The 18,324-nt window shown below is 37.8% G+C and overlaps 1 protein-coding gene and 2 long non-coding RNA genes across 3 annotated transcripts; 2 read left to right on the top strand and 1 right to left on the bottom strand.

The window, feature by feature from the left end:
• Positions 1-686: 686 nt before the first annotated feature.
• LOC130461918 (uncharacterized) lies at positions 687-4,542 on the top strand. The gene is made up of 4 exons (XR_008921947.1): positions 687-898; positions 1,572-1,693; positions 1,799-1,866; positions 4,231-4,542. It is a non-coding gene; the product is annotated as an uncharacterized lncRNA (long non-coding RNA).
• A 2,753-nt stretch (positions 4,543-7,295) lies between these two features.
• Positions 7,296-8,228, top strand: LOC130462116 (uncharacterized). The gene is made up of 2 exons (XR_008922257.1): positions 7,296-7,527; positions 7,815-8,228. It is a non-coding gene; the product is annotated as an uncharacterized lncRNA (long non-coding RNA).
• Positions 8,229-13,915: 5,687 nt separating this feature from the next.
• Positions 13,916-17,357, bottom strand: LOC130460884 (uncharacterized). The gene is made up of 4 exons (XM_056828614.1): positions 16,175-17,357; positions 15,417-15,616; positions 14,856-14,920; positions 13,916-14,661 (listed from the first exon to the last, which is right to left on the bottom strand). Exons 1-4 carry the CDS (start codon positions 17,350-17,352, stop codon positions 14,152-14,154), a joined length of 1,953 nt encoding a protein of 650 aa, XP_056684592.1. The 5' UTR covers positions 17,353-17,357; the 3' UTR covers positions 13,916-14,151.
• Positions 17,358-18,324: the final 967 nt, after the last annotated feature.

Genomic DNA, 18,324 nt, shown 5'->3' with positions numbered 1-18,324 from the left:
ACGAGATTTTATCAAATATTTGTCAAAAGGTCTTGTGCGCACAAGGTGTACAATAAATTTATTGTATACCAAGATAACTTTAACCCTTTTTTTTTGTAACTTTAACCTAGTTTTGATTAACTTTTATATTAGTAAAAAGAAAATTAATAGATAAATATTTTAAAGGGTTAAATGATTAATTTTATACATTATTACTTATTTTGAAGAAATAAGTTTTACTAAAATGAAAAAATTTATCATTGAAAAATAGATAACTTTTACATATATATGCTTAACTTTTAAACATTTTGAGTTAACTTTTACTCCGATATACAATATTTATTGTACACCCATTGTAAATAAGAATTTGTGAATACTTGTAAAGACTGATAACCAAACTTGCAACTGAAAGGTTGAGAGGAAGTTACTTTTTTTTTTTTAATTAATAAGGAGTACAAGGCTAATTATATAACATAATAAACCTAACTACGGAAAGTAAATAATATCCTTGCAAAGGGATATTCTATACATGGTTATAGAAAATATTTACCTAATGAATTATCTCTATTATATAAAGGAACAGCTGAGGTTAATTTGGTAATAACACTTTTCGTGTCCCCAATCAAAATTACCAAAATACCCTTCCTTCGTTGATTATCGTGCTGAGCGACTAAACTAAACTACCCTAACCCTTCCTCCCTCCCGTTTTCTCTCTCCTTCCTCTGTGTTTTTCCTTCGATCCTCTTCATCTTCTTCGATCTTCTCCCTCTAATCCTCTTCCACCAAATCCCATCCTCCATTCTAAACCCTAAATATTTCATCTCTCTTTCACCGCACACACACAGTCTCTCTCCTCCGCCTCTCGCCGTCGCCATCACCATCACCATCACCATCACCGATTGATCTTTTGGAGATTCGGGTAAGATTTCAAAAATTTTGTTTAAGTTTTCATTTTTTCCAATTGATTATGAAGATTGTGTTGATTTGATGTGTGTTTTTTTTTCCGATTTTTATCACCGTCTGATCTTCTCACAATTGCTCTTTTTTCCTGGGTTTTTCTTCAATTGTGTTGTTTTTGGAAGTTGGTGTTCATAATTTGGAAAGAAATTTGGTGGGTTTTTGAGATCGGTTGGAAAAGAGTTGTGGGATTTGGTGAATTGCAGTTTGTAGATGAGATTTAATTTGATTTGGGGGTTTTGATTTGATTTCGGGGATTTATTTTGGATATATTTGATTCGAATTTGGATCTGATTTGGGGATTTGATTTGGGAAAAGTCAAAGACAGTGATTCGTGGAATTGATTTGAGCAACAACATCGGACCCTTGCTGGAGGGCCGACAATGCAAGAGACTAGTGGAAACCAAAGTGAGCGTCGTGAGCAGCTCCGGGTTTAAGGCCTTGAGATTCTAATTCCTTAATTGCATTTTTTTACATGTAAAACATATCGAGAATGATAACGAAATACTTGATTGGTTTTGGTGAATTTTCAATTTTCATTTTGGATTGTATTTAATTATCAAGAGGGGAATTCAATCTCTATTATTCAATCTCTATTTATTAAACTTAAATGATTTTATTGATGATTTTGGCAGCTTTATTTGGATGATCAGTTCAACCAATTGCAGGAATTAGCTGACGAGAGTTGCCCAGATTTTGTTATTGAAGTTGTAACCCTTTTCTTTCAAGATTATGAAAAGCTCCTTGACATAACTCTGTGAGTTTAATTATGTGTTTTTTTTTCCAATATTTGTTGGGTTTTTTAAATTTATTTTTGCTTCATTTCTGTAATTTTAAAATGGATATTTTCTATGTTTTACAGTGAGGAGCCAGTGTAGATTTCAATCAAGTGGCAAATCATGCTCATCAGTTAAAAGGGAGTAGTTCTAGGTATTTCCTGACTCTAAATCTTGAATTTTGTATTTCTAGGGTTTCATATCTTTTATGAGCTTTGATTCTGTATTTTGAATCAACAAGGAATTCAGGTATTTTCTTTTCCCTCAATTTAAGAAATTTGGGCTTTTATCAGTTTATGTTTCAAGGTGTGAACCAGATTTTTTTCCCCAATTTTCTTTGTTGTTATGCAATTACAATTTATGTTTCAATATTTTTTACTCGGGTTTGGTACAATTACTATTCTTTGTTGTGAAATTTATAATTTTTATATCGTATTTTTCAATAAAATCTGTAGTTATTGCGGTTTTAGTTTTAGGGATCTGATTAGTTTGGTTTTTTTTGGCTACTTCCCAAACAAGATTGAGGGGTTTTAATCCAATTTGGATTATTATTACTTTGTAATTCGACTTAATTATAGGCTGAAAATTTATTTAAAGTTTCAATTTTAGACAGTAACTGAATTTACTTGAAGTTAACAACCCTCATTTCATCCATTTTCCTCCTTCCTTCTTCCTCCGTACCTTTGTATACATCCTGTTTATACCATTGCTTTATTACTATACTCATAAATCCAAATCAAAAATGCAGTAGAAATGCAACATCAAGAATGCAACAGAGGTCTTTTAAATTTTTGCAATCAGTAACAGCAATACCCAACACAGAAATGTTTCTCCTCCCCTCCCCTCTCTCTCTCCCTTTTAAATTGAACTTCCCATTTCAATTTCAAATTCGGTGTATTGTGTTCTATCCTCGAAAGTTATTTGTGTTCCAATTGAGTTTTACAAATTTCTGTTGCAATGTTGCTGAAAAAGGGTGATGAATCTCTATTCTTTTGCAAACGCAGCAATCTCATGGCGTTTGCGATGAGCGTGGCTAATCCACACGAGATTTCTGACTTTTTCTTTACAAATTCAATTTAAATTAATTCTCTTTTTCATCTATGGACTTCTGTATTCTAAGCCATATACAATATTTAACTTTGATTTCCTATTTTTGATAGCTGAATCATAAACTCTAATAATGATATTTGACATTGTTGAATGAATCAGTTGGAAAGTCGTCATCTGTGACTCTGCATTAATGTTAATGTAGAAATGCTGATTTTGTCGGATTGATTAAATTTGATGATATAGCCATAAGCTCAAATTGTTAGAGCGTTGTGTTTACACAAAGGTGTAGGTTCGACTCCTACATAGGCTCAACATCAATACTGCATCTGTGCCACTTAACTCATATCCACCATTACAGCCACCGGCAATGTTCTCTCCATAGGGTCCACCAGAATGTTGCAAGACGCAATCACCGATTCTCTCTTACATTTTTTCAATCTGCTTCCATTTATGTGTTTTTTGTGGTGAATTTGTGTGAGCATTTGTCTATTTTGACCTTTTTGTTTGTATTTATTTGAATTGCTACTGTGACTCTGTGAGTAGATTAGGGTTGAATCTTTATTTATGATGATTGATTTATAGAAATGGGTTTTAGGCTGAATTTGATGAGCCGGTGTTGGGTTGAATTTTTATTCTTGCTCGAGAACAGAGTTTTTTTATGGTTTGATTTGGTTATTGATGTGAGAAGAGTAAGAATTAGGAGAGATTAATAAGGAAGGATTTTTATTGAATTAGTTGAGTTTTTGGAATACTTTTGAAGTAAATCCTACTCCGTACATGTTACTTATGGATTTCAGAAATTATGCATTTCTTTAGCAGATCATCGAGTAAGGAGGAGAAGGAAATCAAAAAGTTCCTGGTCTGAATTTTGTTGTAAACAAGCTGATTGAATTTACCTGATAGTCATGGTTCAGAGTTCTCCATTAGAGGTTATCCAGAAGAAAGGAATTCATATTCTAAAATCATTCCACACAAAACCCAATAAATATTGTCCATAATGAGGAAGTTGGAAATCCAGAGTCTCAAAGTTATTTTATAAGAAACACCATCATTAAGACATGATCTTTAGCAGACTCACACGGCTAATGATCTTCAAGAGGACACAACAACAAGAACATAAACACCTTAGTCTGCTGCTCCTATTTAGTCACAACTCACATTTCAATCCTAGCAGAACTTTAATATAATCAGAGCTATCTATTTAGTCACAACGCATATTTCAATCTTAGCAAAATTTTAAATATAATGAACCTTATTTGGACATTGAAGGATAAATATACATCTGTACTTTTGTGTACAACATTATGAATATTTTGCATTCTAGGAGTTAATAGGACAACGTATACTCCCTCAAATGTCATTAACTTTAACGCAGAGTAGGTACCTAGGACTAGACCGTGAACAAGGTCACTGATATTAAGCACAAGGCATTCTTCACTGCATACTTTTGATTTTGTTTTGTTTACAGAAGCTGAAAAATGGCCCAGCAAAGAAGGAAGAATGTTACTGATATTAATCTCTCTTATAACCCCAGCAAAGAAGGAAGAAGGAAGAATGTTAAGTTTATTAATCTCTCTTATAACCCCAGCAAAGAAGGAAGAAGGAAGAATGTTAAGTTTTGTTTTAGCAAAGAAGGAAGAATGTTAAGTTTATTAATCTCTCTTGATTTTTACAGATTTTGGGGATTATTTTTGTGATTTAGGTTTTCTTCGCATTATTGAATGAACTTACTAATTTGATGTATAATTTTTTTAAGATGAACTTTGTGAACAATTTGTATTGTCTAAAATTTGTGGTGATATATATAATAGCACAAAGCATAGTAATCAACGTTAAATTTGCAATTTTTTTTCCAAAAGATATACGGAGTATATTTGTAAATTAGAAATACATTGTATATCTCTATTCGGAAGAGCTGAGGACGTAAACTAAAGCTATAATTAAGGACTAATTATTGACTAAAATATATGCTTGCCTAAACTATCATATTGTGCTAGGCCAAAATAACGGAATAATTATTGACCAAAAGATATGCTAATCTAATTTATAAGATTACACAATATTCTAATTATACATAATTTATCAAATTAAATTACAAAATGCCTAAAATCAAACCGCGGTAAGGGCCTTCGTAAGTTCACAACTTAATTCAATTACAAAATGCCTAGAATGAAAGAGCTATAAAACCCCATGACAAACTAATACAAGAAGAACTCATTGAAAATCTCGGAATAATCGCCATGGCCGAGGGAGATCCAACGACTACGCTTCTCCGCCCCTAAAGTTGGAAACTCAACCATTTACATTTAACTAGATATATAATACAGGCATGTATCGCGTGCATATAAAACTAGTATTCACATAAAAGAAGTCAAATATATTATATGCATACAAGAGAGTAGATCAATGCTGTAATCAAGGAGATCGATCATATCAATCAAGGGATATTGATATTATCTTCAATAGCAACTAACTAGTAACCAATTCGATAAATCACGAAATCTTGATCAGTTCCTCAAAATATCAATACAATGTACGAAAAACAAACACATAATTAGGCACAATTTGAATTAAAGCTAGCTAGTCGTACCAACACACACATAAACTCAAGTTGAAAGAATGTACAATATAATAACATATCGAAACTTATGTAAATTGAAAGAAACATAAAAACAAACACATGTTTTGTAATAGTTTAAGTTAAAGCAATACCTTTGGAGAAACCATGTAGGAGGAGGCCAAATCATTCTAGAAAAATTGGATGACAATATTTTGAAGTTGTTTTCTTCCTTGAATTTATAAACTCCGATATCAAACTCCTTATCATGGAACAATTTGTTATCTGGGTATGATCACTACCCATCTTTCGCATCGCTCATTCAACTTATAGATCTTCAACCTTACTAGTAGTTCATGATATATCTTCACGTGTTCTCGAACCACCATGTGGAGCTCCCCTGATGTGGGGCCCACCACGAGCCGCTTCCGCCTGTCTCCGGGAGCTTCAGGCTCGCCAATTGGTTCGGACACCAAGGCACCCACCACCGTCATTGTCTTAGTGTTCAACTTATGAAGCCTCCCTCTCCTGTCTATTGCACAATGCATTCCCTTAAACTTCACCACATCATCCAAATACTTAACCTTCATCTTCATACTCTTCCAACAATACCCCACCTCCTCCTTCTTCTTCTTCTTGTTGTTGTTGTTGTTGTTGTTGTTGTTGTTGTTGTTGTTTTCAGGAACCCATACAGTGAGTTTCCCTAACGAGCCTCTTTGGTATAACACCAAGATTTCAAAAGATGAGCAAGTTGTTAAACAGAGGAGAACTGTTAAGATATGTTAAGATATTAGATATTATTCTGTGAATATTCTGTAGAGTCCTAACTATGGTGAGTTACCTAATGTGTACCTAGGGTTTAGGTAACTGAGTTGTACTATATATACGTATGTTATTAATGAGAATGATACGAGATTACACAATATTTGACATGGTATCATGAGCCTAGGATTAAAAACCCTAGATTTTTTTTTTCCGCAAGAAATTTGAGAGAGTGTAGCCGAGTATTGAGAACAGCGACTTTCTTCGCTTGTTGAGTATTGAGATTAGGAGTTAACAATTCCTTAAGTATCACCATGAGTTCCGATGAGGAGGCACCACCAAAGGTCATCGCCGCCGCCGTCGACCTAGACTACTATCTCGGGTCAGGCGACGGCCCCGGTATTGTTATCACCCCTGTGAAACTGAGAGGAGCATCGAACTACGATGAATGGGCCAAAGCCGTTCGTCGCTCGATGATTTCAAAATTCAAATTTGGTTTTCTTGATGGGTCTGTGAAGGAGCCCATTACGGACGAGACGAAGATGAAACATTGGATTGCGGTCAATTCGATGGTGGTGTCTTGGATCACAAACACCATTGACGAGAGTTTGCGTTCGCATCTGGAGGACTTTGATATTGCTCACGAGTTGTGGAGTCATTTGAGGACGCGGTACTGCGTCGTGTCGGGCACCAGGGTCTGCCATATTAAGATGGCTCTGAGTGGTTGCAAGCAGGGCACGTCTGAGGGCGTCATGGAGTACTATGGCCGCTTGTCGAAGGTATGGAAGGAGTACGTACAGTATGCACGAGTTCCCAGGTGTGTATGTGCGGGTTGTACGTGTAATATAGCGAAGCAGGTGGGGGACATTCACGATGAAGATCGTCTGCACTATTTCCTAATTGGCCTGGATGATCACTATGAAGCCATTCGTGCACAACTGTTAGCACGATCGCCGTTGCCAGGACTCGACGAGGCGTACCAGACGGTTATGAATACCGAGACCATGCGCGCCAAGGCTGCGAGAGGTCCGGAGAGTGTCATGGCGTTCAAGGTCGAGACTAAGGCTCGGTCGAGGTCGGGAGATGTCAGTGGCAGATTTTGTGGTCATTGCAATCGTGAGGGTCATGAGGAAGAAACTTGTTATCAGCTGATTGGATTTCCTGAATGGTGGGATGAGAAGAAACGAGGTGGACGAGGGCCTGGTCGGGGAGGCAGGACGTCGATTAGAGGAGGCAGAGTAGCTCGCGGGGCAGCGTCGTCGACCAGTGGTGTCGCTCGTGCCAATGCCGTGAGCAATGCCACAGGAGGGGCGACAACCACTGTGACGAGTGGAGACGGATCGCATGGTGCAGTGACGACCACCAATCATGAGCTTGTTGGGGTGACGAAGGAGCAAGTCCAGCAAATAGTTGACATCTTGTCACGACCTTCAACCAAGTTGCAAGGTAATCTTGATTTACGTTGGATTGTTGACAGTGGGGCATCACGTCATGTGACGGGTGATATTTCAATCCTGAGAAATATCAAGACATCAAGAAATCAACAGGTTGTGTTGCCGGACGGTCAACCTGCAAATTCAAACCAATATGGTTCGGTGGTCTTGGAGGATGGTTTCGTGCTCGATAATGTTCTATTTGTGCCTAAATTGAACTGCAATTTAATTTCTGTAACTCAATTAAGTGACGAATTACATTGTGCTGCTCAATTTACTAACAAAATGTGTGTTCTTCAGGACCGCTCGACGAGGATGGTGATTGGCGTAGGTGATCGACAGGAAGGACTATATTTTTTCCGTGGGGCTCCAAAGGTTCGTGTGCTAGCAGTGGAGTGTGTGGTCGACTTGTGGCATCAACGGATGGGGCATCCGTCGGAAAAAGTGTTGCAGTTACTTCCTCATGTGAGTCATAAGATTAGGAAGAATAAAACAATTTGTGATGTATGTCCGCGGGCGAGACAATGTAGGGAGAGTTTTCCAGTTAGTGTTAGTCGTGCTAGTCGCACATTTGAATTGGTTCATCTTGATTTATGGGGACCCTACAAGACTCCCTCGTCTTGTGGGGCAAAGTATTTTTTTACCATTGTTGACGATTATTCTAGAGGTGTGTGGATTTATTTACTGAATAATAAAATGGAAGTTGCATCGACATTTCTTAATTTTGTTGCCATGATTAAGTGTCAGTTTAATAGATCCCTTCGGGTAGTACGCAGTGATAATGGTACTGAATTCAATTGCTTACAAAATTATTTTCGTCAACATGGGATTCTGTTTGAGTCGTCGTGTGTTGGGACGCCTCAACAAAATGGGAGAGTCGAGAGAAAACACCAACATATTTTGAATGTTGGGAGGGCGTTACGTTTTCAAGGAAATCTTCCAATAAAATTTTGGGGGGAATGTATTTTGGCCGCCTGTTACTTGATAAACCGTACACCTACCCCGATCCTTGACAATAAAACACCTTATGAGATGTTGTTTGGTAAACCACCATCGTATGTGCCTATCCGAGTGTTTGGGTGTCTGTGTTATGCATATAATCTCCGGTGTAAAGGGGATAAGTTTGAGTCTCGGAGTCGCCGATGTGTGTTTTTGGGTTATCCGTTTGGCAGGAAGGGATGGCAACTTTATGATCTAGAGACACATGAGTTCTTCGTCTCACGGGATGTCAAGTTTCATGAAGGGACGTTTCCTTTTGCAGATGAATCGGATGTGTTGCCACCGGTGCATGATGGTCATGGGGGGCTTGACCATTGGAGTTTGGATGAGAGTGGGACTACGGGTCCTGAGACCGTGTCGTCGCCTGCAGGTGATACTGCTGGGGTGTCGCCGCCTACAGGTGATACTGAGGGAGTGTTGTCGCTTCCGGGAGCTGATGAGGGGGTGTCATTGACCAGTGGTGACGACAGGGGAGTGTCGTCGCCTGTGAGGGAGGAACAACAACATGAAACACCTAGTCGAGTGGATTCAGACGTCGTCTCCTCACAGACAGGTGTAGAGGAATCGACGGGTAGTGACGAGAGTGAGACAAGGCAGTGTGTGGAGGATACGGAGTTAGGAAGGGGGAAGCGTGTGAAGTTTCCGTCGACAAAGCTGAAAGACTGTGTGATACATACAATACGGGAAAAATATAGTACTTCCGACAAAACACCTACGGCGTCATCACTCTCAGGTACTCCTTATCCTATCACATATTTTGTTAATTATGAGCGTTTTTCGTCAAAGCACAGGCATTATATAGCAGCATTGCAAGAAGGGCAAGTTCCTAAGAGTTTTAAACAAGCGATGCAGCATGAGGGGTGGCGTCAGGCAATGGCCGCTGAAATCGACGCGTTGGAGGAACAGGGGACATGGACGTTGGAAAATTTACCGGAAGGGAAGAAAGCACTGGGGAGTAAATGGGTGTATACTGAGAAGCGTGATGAGGATGGGAATTTGTTGAGACTGAAGGCTCGATTGGTATGTTTAGGGAATCATCAGGAGGAAGGGTTGGATTATAATGAGACATTTGCTCCCGTCGCGAAGATGGCGACAGTTCGAACTTTCCTAGCTGTCGCAGCTGTCAAACAGTGGGACGTGCATCAGATGGACGTCCATAATGCGTTCTTGCACGGTGACTTGGAGGAAGAGATCTATATGAAGATTCCTCCTGGATTCCAGAAGAATCACTCTGACAAAGTGTGTCGAATGAGAAAGTCGTTGTATGGGTTGAAACAAGCACCTAGATGTTGGTTCCAGAAGTTGTCGACGGCATTGACGCACTATGGATTTCGACAGTCGCTGTCCGATTATTCGCTCTTTACTCTGTCTAAAGGTACGTTGCAGCTGAGTGTGCTCATTTATGTGGACGACATGATTATCGCGGGCAATAACAAGTTTGCGCTTGAGAGTTTTAAGGCATACTTGAAGGAGTGTTTTAAAATGAAAGACCTCGGGGCTCTGAAGTACTTCCTTGGGTTAGAGGTGGCACGAAGTAGTCAAGGGTTCTATGTATGTCAGAGAAAATATGCCCTCGACATCATCTCAGAGGCCGGATTGTTGGGAGCAAAGCCTGTGGACTTTCCCATGGAACAGAATCATAGGTTGGCATTGGCAGACGGGCCAGACCTGTCGGACGGTGAGCAGTATAGGCGTCTGATCGGACGTCTGGTTTATTTGGCTGTCACGCGACCAGACGTTGCCTACTCTGTACATGTCCTATCTCAATTTATGAAAGCACCAAAGGAGGCACATTGGGAAGCAGCTTTGCGAGTAGTGAGATATTTGAAGAAGTGTCCGGGTCAAGGTATACTACTTCGGTCGGACAGTGCGTTGCAGTTGGAGGGGTGGTGCGACTCGGATTGGGCAGGGTGTCCAATGACGCGTCGGTCGGTAACTGGATGGTTTGTGTCACTTGGTATGTCGCCAGTTTCTTGGAAGACCAAGAAACAGCATACTGTTTCTCGGTCGTCTGCTGAGGCAGAATATCGGTCGATGGCAGCTCTGACGTGTGAGTTGAAGTGGTTGAAACAACTACTACGCGACTTGGGGGTGACACACGACCAAGGCATGAGGATGTATTGCGACAGTCAGTCTGCGTTGCATATTGCACAGAATCCGGTGTTCCATGAAAGGACAAAACACATCGAGTCAGATTGTCATTTTATTCGAGATGCAATCAAGGAAGGGATCATCAGTCCGTCGTACGTGTCGACGAAGGTTCAGTTAGCAGATATCTTCACCAAAGCGTTGGGGAAGGCGCAATTTGAGTTTTTTTTGAACAAGATGGGCATTCGAGATCTACATGCTCCACCTTGAGGGGGATGTTAAGATATGTTAAGATATTAGATATTATTCTGTGAATATTCTGTAGAGTCCTAACTATGGTGAGTTACCTAATGTGTACCTAGGGTTTAGGTAACTGAGTTGTACTATATATACGTATGTTATTAATGAGAATGATACGAGATTACACAATATTTGACAAGAACCTTGTGAACACGATCGGAGTCCTTGAATGTGTAACCATGAGCGAGATTTGAAGGGCGGAACTGCTTCAAGTTAACACCGTGTGGGATGTTCATGTCTCCTTTACCAGTCAGGGGATGTCGTAGTTGAATATTCCTCCCCGTGTCCGATCCCTGAACCATGATCATCCCTATCCCCGACTTGGAATTAGGAGAGTGATTAGGGTTAATTAGGTAAATCGAACTGACTTCAAGCACTAATTTGGTGGAATCGTGAAAGGGTAAGGAGTTTGGAAGATGCAAAGTAAGGGATGCATTGTGTCAAAGTAATTGAATGATTTTCCTGGTTAATGAACTTAATAAATTTGATTATTTTTTCTCTGGTTTTGAATTGGGTTGGGATTTTGTGGATGATTTCTTGATCCCATGACATTGTCTTTTAGGTATATAGTTCTTAAAAGCGAGAGAAAAATGGAGTCTCTAATATTCAGAAAAATGAAGAAGGGAGAGCACAGAGAGCAGAGAAATTAAGCAACCTTCGTTACTCCTTAGTTATTATAGGCGACACTCCAACATCTCTTTAAAACAAGTTTTGACTTACCTACTTTCCAATACACAACTTTAATTATTAATATATCTTTTTATTTTAATAAATTTAGGTTTTTATTAAAAAAAGTTGGGTCAAGGCCTAAAGTCCGTTACAATTCTGAATTAATCTCCAACAGAAATATCCACGAGTTATGCCCAGTCAATCTCCATGATTGACGAGTTAAACATATATATAGTGTTATTTTCGTAAATAAATTATCAAAATATACAATCTCTTTTTATATTAAAATTATTTTCTTTTATTTTTAATTTTTTAAAATATCAAATATGTTGTACATTGCAATTTGTAGATTATATATTTTTTCATTATAATTACGAGAATGTCACTTAATATGCCAAAGAGATTGTTTTAAAATTTCTCGATATCCACCCACTAAAATAAACTATGGGGAGATGAAATGCAAGTACTCGTAGCCTCGTAGGAACTCGTAGTAGCTACTCTTATTAGAGCCATGCATGCAAGAAACTATAACTAGTGATGGTTAAAAATGAAGCGTATTGTGTTAAGATGATCAACAAAATTAACAACTTGATGCACCTTTTTACGTGAAAATGCAAATATTATATTTTAAGAAATTATAGTCTAATATCATATAGCAAACGACCGCTAAAATGGTGTACCAATAACGACAGGTTAAAGATCTCGCCACAAAAGCCTTTTGTGATGGGGCTAACAATCAAACAAAGACGGGAACAACCGTCATAAATGTATTTTACGACGAGTTAACGACAGGATTTTCCATCAATGACAGCCCCCTTTTAACAGGTTCACGACAGGAAATCCCATCGTTAATCAACGATTATTGACTTTTAGGGACGGGATTTCTGGTCGTTAATGGTACAATTTCTTTTAGTGGTACTTGTCTGATTGATATGAGAATGCATTTGAAATTGAAAATCTCAGCAAGCAAATGCATAATAAGTTACTTGGTTAACAGAAACATAGGAAAGTGCACTTCATTTAAAATTCCATATTTTCCATAAAATATATGGAATAAGTTTTTTAGGTGACTAAAATTTTCCATAAAGTTTGACTTTACATGATCAACCAAACAATTTGTTACACTTTTTTAAATTAAAAATTTTATATATTAAGAAATGATAGTTCCTATGCACCAAATGACCACTAATTACTCGGGCGCGCAATTAAGGTTAACAAAGTTTAAGTAATACAAGTGCAATGCACAAGTAGGGGTGGACACGAACAGAACGGTTCGTAAACAGTTCGGAATCAGTTCGATAAAAGTTCGGCTAGAGCTATTTGTTTGTAAATGAATCAACCTTGAGCTTAAATTTATGGTTCGATATCTAAATGAACCAAACTCAAACTCAAACTCAATGGTGTTCCTCGAAAGCTCGCAAGCTCGTTAATTTAAGAATAATAATGCATATTTATGAAATATTTACATATCGTTTAATACCATTGTCCAAACTATCACTTAAATGAAAAATAAGAGATAATATTTTACATAACTTGTCCAAGTAAAATACTAATATAATGTTAGATTAAGAAAATTACACTTGTACATTTCAGAGCTAATGCAAAAAGTCAAAACGGTACAAGTATTAAGGGACAGAGGGAGTAGTTAAGATCGTTACTTGGTTGGTAAAATCGCTTACCGGGACAACTAATACATGAGTTCAACATCATATAAGTGGTGTTGATCACTTATTAACCACTGCTTATTGTGAGTAGGCCTGGTTACTGGTTGGGTCGGGTTAGGGTCGGTGTGGGTCAAAAGTAGGTCGGGTAATGAAAGGGTTAATTTTACCAGATCAATAAAGGACGGGTCCACGGGTTGTTAGTCGGGCCGATAATGGGCGGGTCAATAGAAGAAAATGAAAAGAAAAAGTAGAGTCGTAAGCGAATACAAGTGAATACGAATCTAGCCATATAAATTTTTATATCAGAACTATTTTAGATTTCAAAATTAATGGGTTATAAGTTGGTCCCCATATTGACCCTATCCGATAAAGACTATGTCCAATAAGAGCCCTATTAACATGACCCAAACCCTATAGCATTGGATTACCCAATTCAATAACCGGGCTTAATTGTGACTAATATCAGCCTAAAGAGTGACAATCAGATAAGGGGAGATGAAGTTAACTTCTTCATCCTTCTCACCAGATGATATACAGGGAGATAAGAGCAAGGAGCCCGCAGGGGTATCCAGAATTTCCATAGTTTGCATTTTAATTTATATGATTTGGTAATTGCATTTTTAAGCATCAGTTCAACCACTCTTTCAAGTAAATTTCTTCCTTGAATTACTCACAATAAGCCAACAGTGACAAACATCTTATACTAAGAACAAGCTAAAACAATTCATTTGATCAGTTGCCAAAGTTATACTTATATCTAGAAAATCGAAGCACATATTAACACATACACAAACAACTCAACAATTATACTTACATCAAGTAAGAAATATATCTATCAGCCAATTAATCATAATACTCTAATAGGAACGAAACAGTTAAAATTTTCATCAACATAAACGAATACCTTCAGCAGGAAATCAGTACAGTCCTTCACCAAGGAATTTTTCAGGATCAAATGTCGGTGGTATTTTGTCAGAAACAAGTATTATATCCCTATCCAAACCTTGCTTCATTTCAGCCATCATTGAAAGGAACTTCGTTTCCATCTCTTCTGCCTTAGCCTTGGACTTCTCAAGTTCCACCAAAGATGCTTGCAATTGCTTGGTTTTTTGGATCGACATGGCTTTCTCAACCGTAGGAGTCAGCCAATCCAGTTTTAGATGCATATATTGTAGATCAGCTAAAGTTGATTCCAGATAACGGGATTGGTCATCAGTCAAGGTATTTGCAGAGTTGGTTTGCAGAATAAGTACCATCTTTGCCAAAGAAGACAACGCCATGGATATCGTGTCACAACTATGGATCGAACTCCCTTCAATAACATCTCCATGCTTCATCCAAATCTTTTGTAAAACAGGGAGGTGGTCAGCCTCGACATCTACTCCTCGAAACTTGAAGGTGGTTATGACTTTCTTTACAGAGGATGGCTGCATTAGACCAGATAAAAAATGGTTACCTACATATGCCATATGATCTCACAATGCAATTAAGTTTACAGTATATGAACCGTTATACTGTTTAGCATTGTTTCAGGAACTTATTTAGAAGTCGAAAGGAAGTACACGCAGACAAGCCAAATAGCCAACAATAATGAATTATGCAATGAAATTCCTGATATTACCTGAACCAAAGGTACCACTGAATTTGTCTGGACCATGTCATCCATAAAGCTCCCTTCCTCCACAGCTATTTAGCAAAGATAAACCCCAAATTAGAATGGTTCTTAAGTGTAAATCCAGTTTCTACTAGAATAATAAAAGTGAAAAACTCAACAAATAGCAAGTTTTAGCAGGAAAGGACCAATAAAAAGAACAGAAATCATATATTCAACATGATTTGTCACATATTTCCTTTATCTCAAATTTGTTGCCTCTTTTGTTTATGGTCTCCAGACAGTCCTTTTACCGTTGATTTCTTTGATTTCAAAGAGATGTATCAAAATAAATCAAACAACACCTTACACGATAATGTCCTTTCTTATATCACGGTGAAAGAATATGGTTAAGGTTGATAACTTTTGACATTGGAAATCAAAATATGAGCCAAAGGGAAAACTAGTAAGCAACAATTTTCAAGTTCACCACTATGATGCCTCTGCCCCTAGGGTAGCTACTTCTGTTTTCCAGGACAGCAGAAAGGAGAAAAGAGTAAACTGAGCATCTGATATTAATTCAATAGTTACCTCCTTCAACAACATGCTCCATGTCATTCACGACAGAAGGAGAACGTGTACTTTCAGCCTGAACAGAACTGGAACAAGGAATCTCAACGATTTGTTTCTCTCTTCCAGGATGAGATTTAGCAGGGGATATCATTTGTTGCAAAGATGCACTACCTTCACCATTTGAATCAGAGTGGATCATTTCATCCTCCTTAGACCCACTTCACACAAAAAAACATCACATAAGTACAAATTTGAGTTCTAAACTACTTCCTGAAAACATAGTTTAGCACAAGGAAAAAGATTTATTCTTCACAATTGTCATCATATAAAGAATATTTCTTACACAACGTTGTGAATTTCATGTACCTAAATAAAATCCAATTGCTCCAATGATAACTCACATTTTACACCTGCTCTTGCACAGTGTACCATCAACCATTTATCTGGACTTCATTCAAAATTTAGTTGTCTAGATTCAATGCGTGAACATCAGCTAACAGAATGAAGAATTTACAACTCAAAGATGTTGATACTATGGCATAACACTTGTAGATTGTTTACCCTTGAAAACCATGAATCACTTTTGCGGAGATCAACCATGAAAACTAATCATATCTGGTGCTTATGCACAAATTTGAAATACATGCCCGAAATAATTATCATATAAGGCACTTCCAATGCAATCCATAGACTGTAGCCATAGAAAATTAGAAAGTACTTAACACAAAGGATTTATCAAGCAATCAACTAATCTGACAGAATAAGTTATGGATTACCTTTGAGAATATGATTGACAGGAAGACATATGAGCCTGCGAAATCCAAATTGGTGCTGAAAATAAATTGATTGCAGGAAAGCCAGGGTAAGACGAAATTGGTTTGAAACCATGACCTCCTCCTCCTAACCAAAAAACCTGTATCTCTTCTGGAAACTTGAATGTTTCACCCAAGGGAAGTTCATCATAGAAGATGATGCAGTTTCCAAGTTGACAATCAGGAAAATATCTAGCTTCAGCAAAGAAGCAGTAATGTTTAGACAAGAACAACACTTGATCACCTACAAAACTCTCGACTTTGATCCATTTCGATGTATTCTTAGTATACTCACAAAACCGATAAACTTTAAGCTTGTAATTTAGATCATCCATAGCAACCATATAGACTGTATTATCTATTGATGATCCCACTAACCGCTTCCTCCACCCTTTGTTGACTCTAACAATGGGGATTCGGACAAGTATTTCAATAACAGGCGGAAATTGCTTGGTAATCAATTGGTATAATCTCCCTTTCCTATCTAGAACATAAACGACATCATTGAAATTAAGAATGTCATCAAATTTGCTGACATAACTACCAATTGTTTTGGATTTAAACCTACAGAATGATATACATTGATTCTCCGGTTCAACGGAGAGAGACCAGTGTAATAGACCGGATTCAGACAAAACCAACAAAGAGCAATCATCAAGGGTAAAAGGGGAAGAATTGTTTCGAGAGATGAGCAACACTTTGTCATTGTTACTGGAATAATTAGTATGGTAATTTACAGAAAGGAGACAAGGGTTTAACTCTTGATTATCATGTAAGGTGAAATTATCAGGGATATCTGGGATAGGGTGTTCAAGGAGAGGATGGTAAAGCTGTAATTTACCTTTGGTGCTCTCCATTGAGATGACGAGCCATGGTTGGTCGGTGTCACGGCCGCAGCGGCGGCGGCAGAGGAGGTAAACGGAGGAAGAAAACAGAGTTTTATAAGGTAGGAGGGAGGAAATTGGGCGAATTGCGTGCTGCCAATTGCTGCAAACTAACCGTAAATTACGCAGGTCTTCGGGGTTGTTCTTGAGGAATTCGGCGATGGATCTAAGGAGTTCAACAGGGAGTAGATACCACGAGCTTAGCACCTTCATTTCTTGCTCTGTTTTTCTGTTTCTCTTTAATGGAGGAAACTCCATCTGGGTTAGTTGTTGCTGTAACAGTTAGGAGGAGGTTGTTGGAGGAAGATGAAGAAATCAATGAAGAACTAGAGTTTGACAGTTTTAATGGAGTTTGTCAGCCCTTTTGTTTACTTTTGTTGAATTCAATAAGCAAAGGATAGTACTGAGTACTGACATTACTGAGTACAGAGTATCTTTGCCTTCTCTCTCCAATCCCAAAGTATCTCTGCAAAGACTAGAGTGCCAACTGCCACTAATAAATTGACCCGAGAAGGGTTCTGACTTTGCAAGACTAAAACAAAAAAAACTAACAAATGATTTTCATTTTATTTTATACTTCATCGGTTTCAAATTATTTGGCCCATTTTCCCTTTTGTTAAATTTCTCAAATTTCCTGTTTCTTTCCTTTTATGGCAAGTTTTTTTTTTCTCTTACTTCTTTTGGTCCTTTACTCATTTACTCATCCACCTAACTTCCCCTCCCTACTCTCAGTAAATAAATTCATGTTTAACTAACCAGTACGGACTACACTACAGAGTAAGAATTATAAAAACAACCACAATGTACAGACAGACATTAAGCTGCCTTGCAGGGCAACATCCCTGTTGTAATATCCAGTTACACAAACCCAAGAGTACTAATTATAAACAACCACAATTTATCATCATGCTAATCCTTGCTTATCAGGCAAAAGAAGCTTAAGGCGATTACTAAAGTTGTCAAAACATTTCAATTACAATTCCATGTCGATTTCCTAGGAAGTGCATAAGTCATATTGTCAATCAAATACGAGTATACGACAACTCGACAAGGTCATTTCTAAGGAAGTACGTACGTAAAGAGAATAATTTCCATAAAGTTGATTCTTATTATGTGAACCAAACAAATACTTCAATACATGTACAACTGTACCAGAGTAACATGACTACTCTTCTATACACGTAGATCATTACTATTTTAATTTTCAAAATAATTGTAGTATAAGTTTGA

This window comes from Spinacia oleracea, chromosome 5 (genome assembly GCF_020520425.1).
Source record: "Spinacia oleracea cultivar Varoflay chromosome 5, BTI_SOV_V1, whole genome shotgun sequence".
In the NCBI taxonomy this organism is placed as follows: domain Eukaryota; kingdom Viridiplantae; phylum Streptophyta; class Magnoliopsida; order Caryophyllales; family Amaranthaceae; genus Spinacia; species Spinacia oleracea.
This window is presented reverse-complemented; position numbering and strand designations above follow the sequence as displayed.

What these genes read in the sequence shown, in the direction of transcription:
- LOC130460884 (XM_056828614.1), bottom strand. Translation starts at nt 17,352, where the DNA reads ATGGAGTTTCCTCCATTAAAGAGAAACAGAAAAACAGAGCAAGAAATG. An exon ending in TGTCAATCATATTCTCAAAG is followed by an intron (nt 15,617 to 16,174) that starts GTAATCCATAAC and finishes TTTTGTGTGAAG; the next exon opens with TGGGTCTAAGGAGGATGAAA. An exon ending in CAGTGGTACCTTTGGTTCAG is followed by an intron (nt 14,662 to 14,855) that starts GTAATATCAGGA and finishes GGTCTAATGCAG; the next exon opens with CCATCCTCTGTAAAGAAAGT.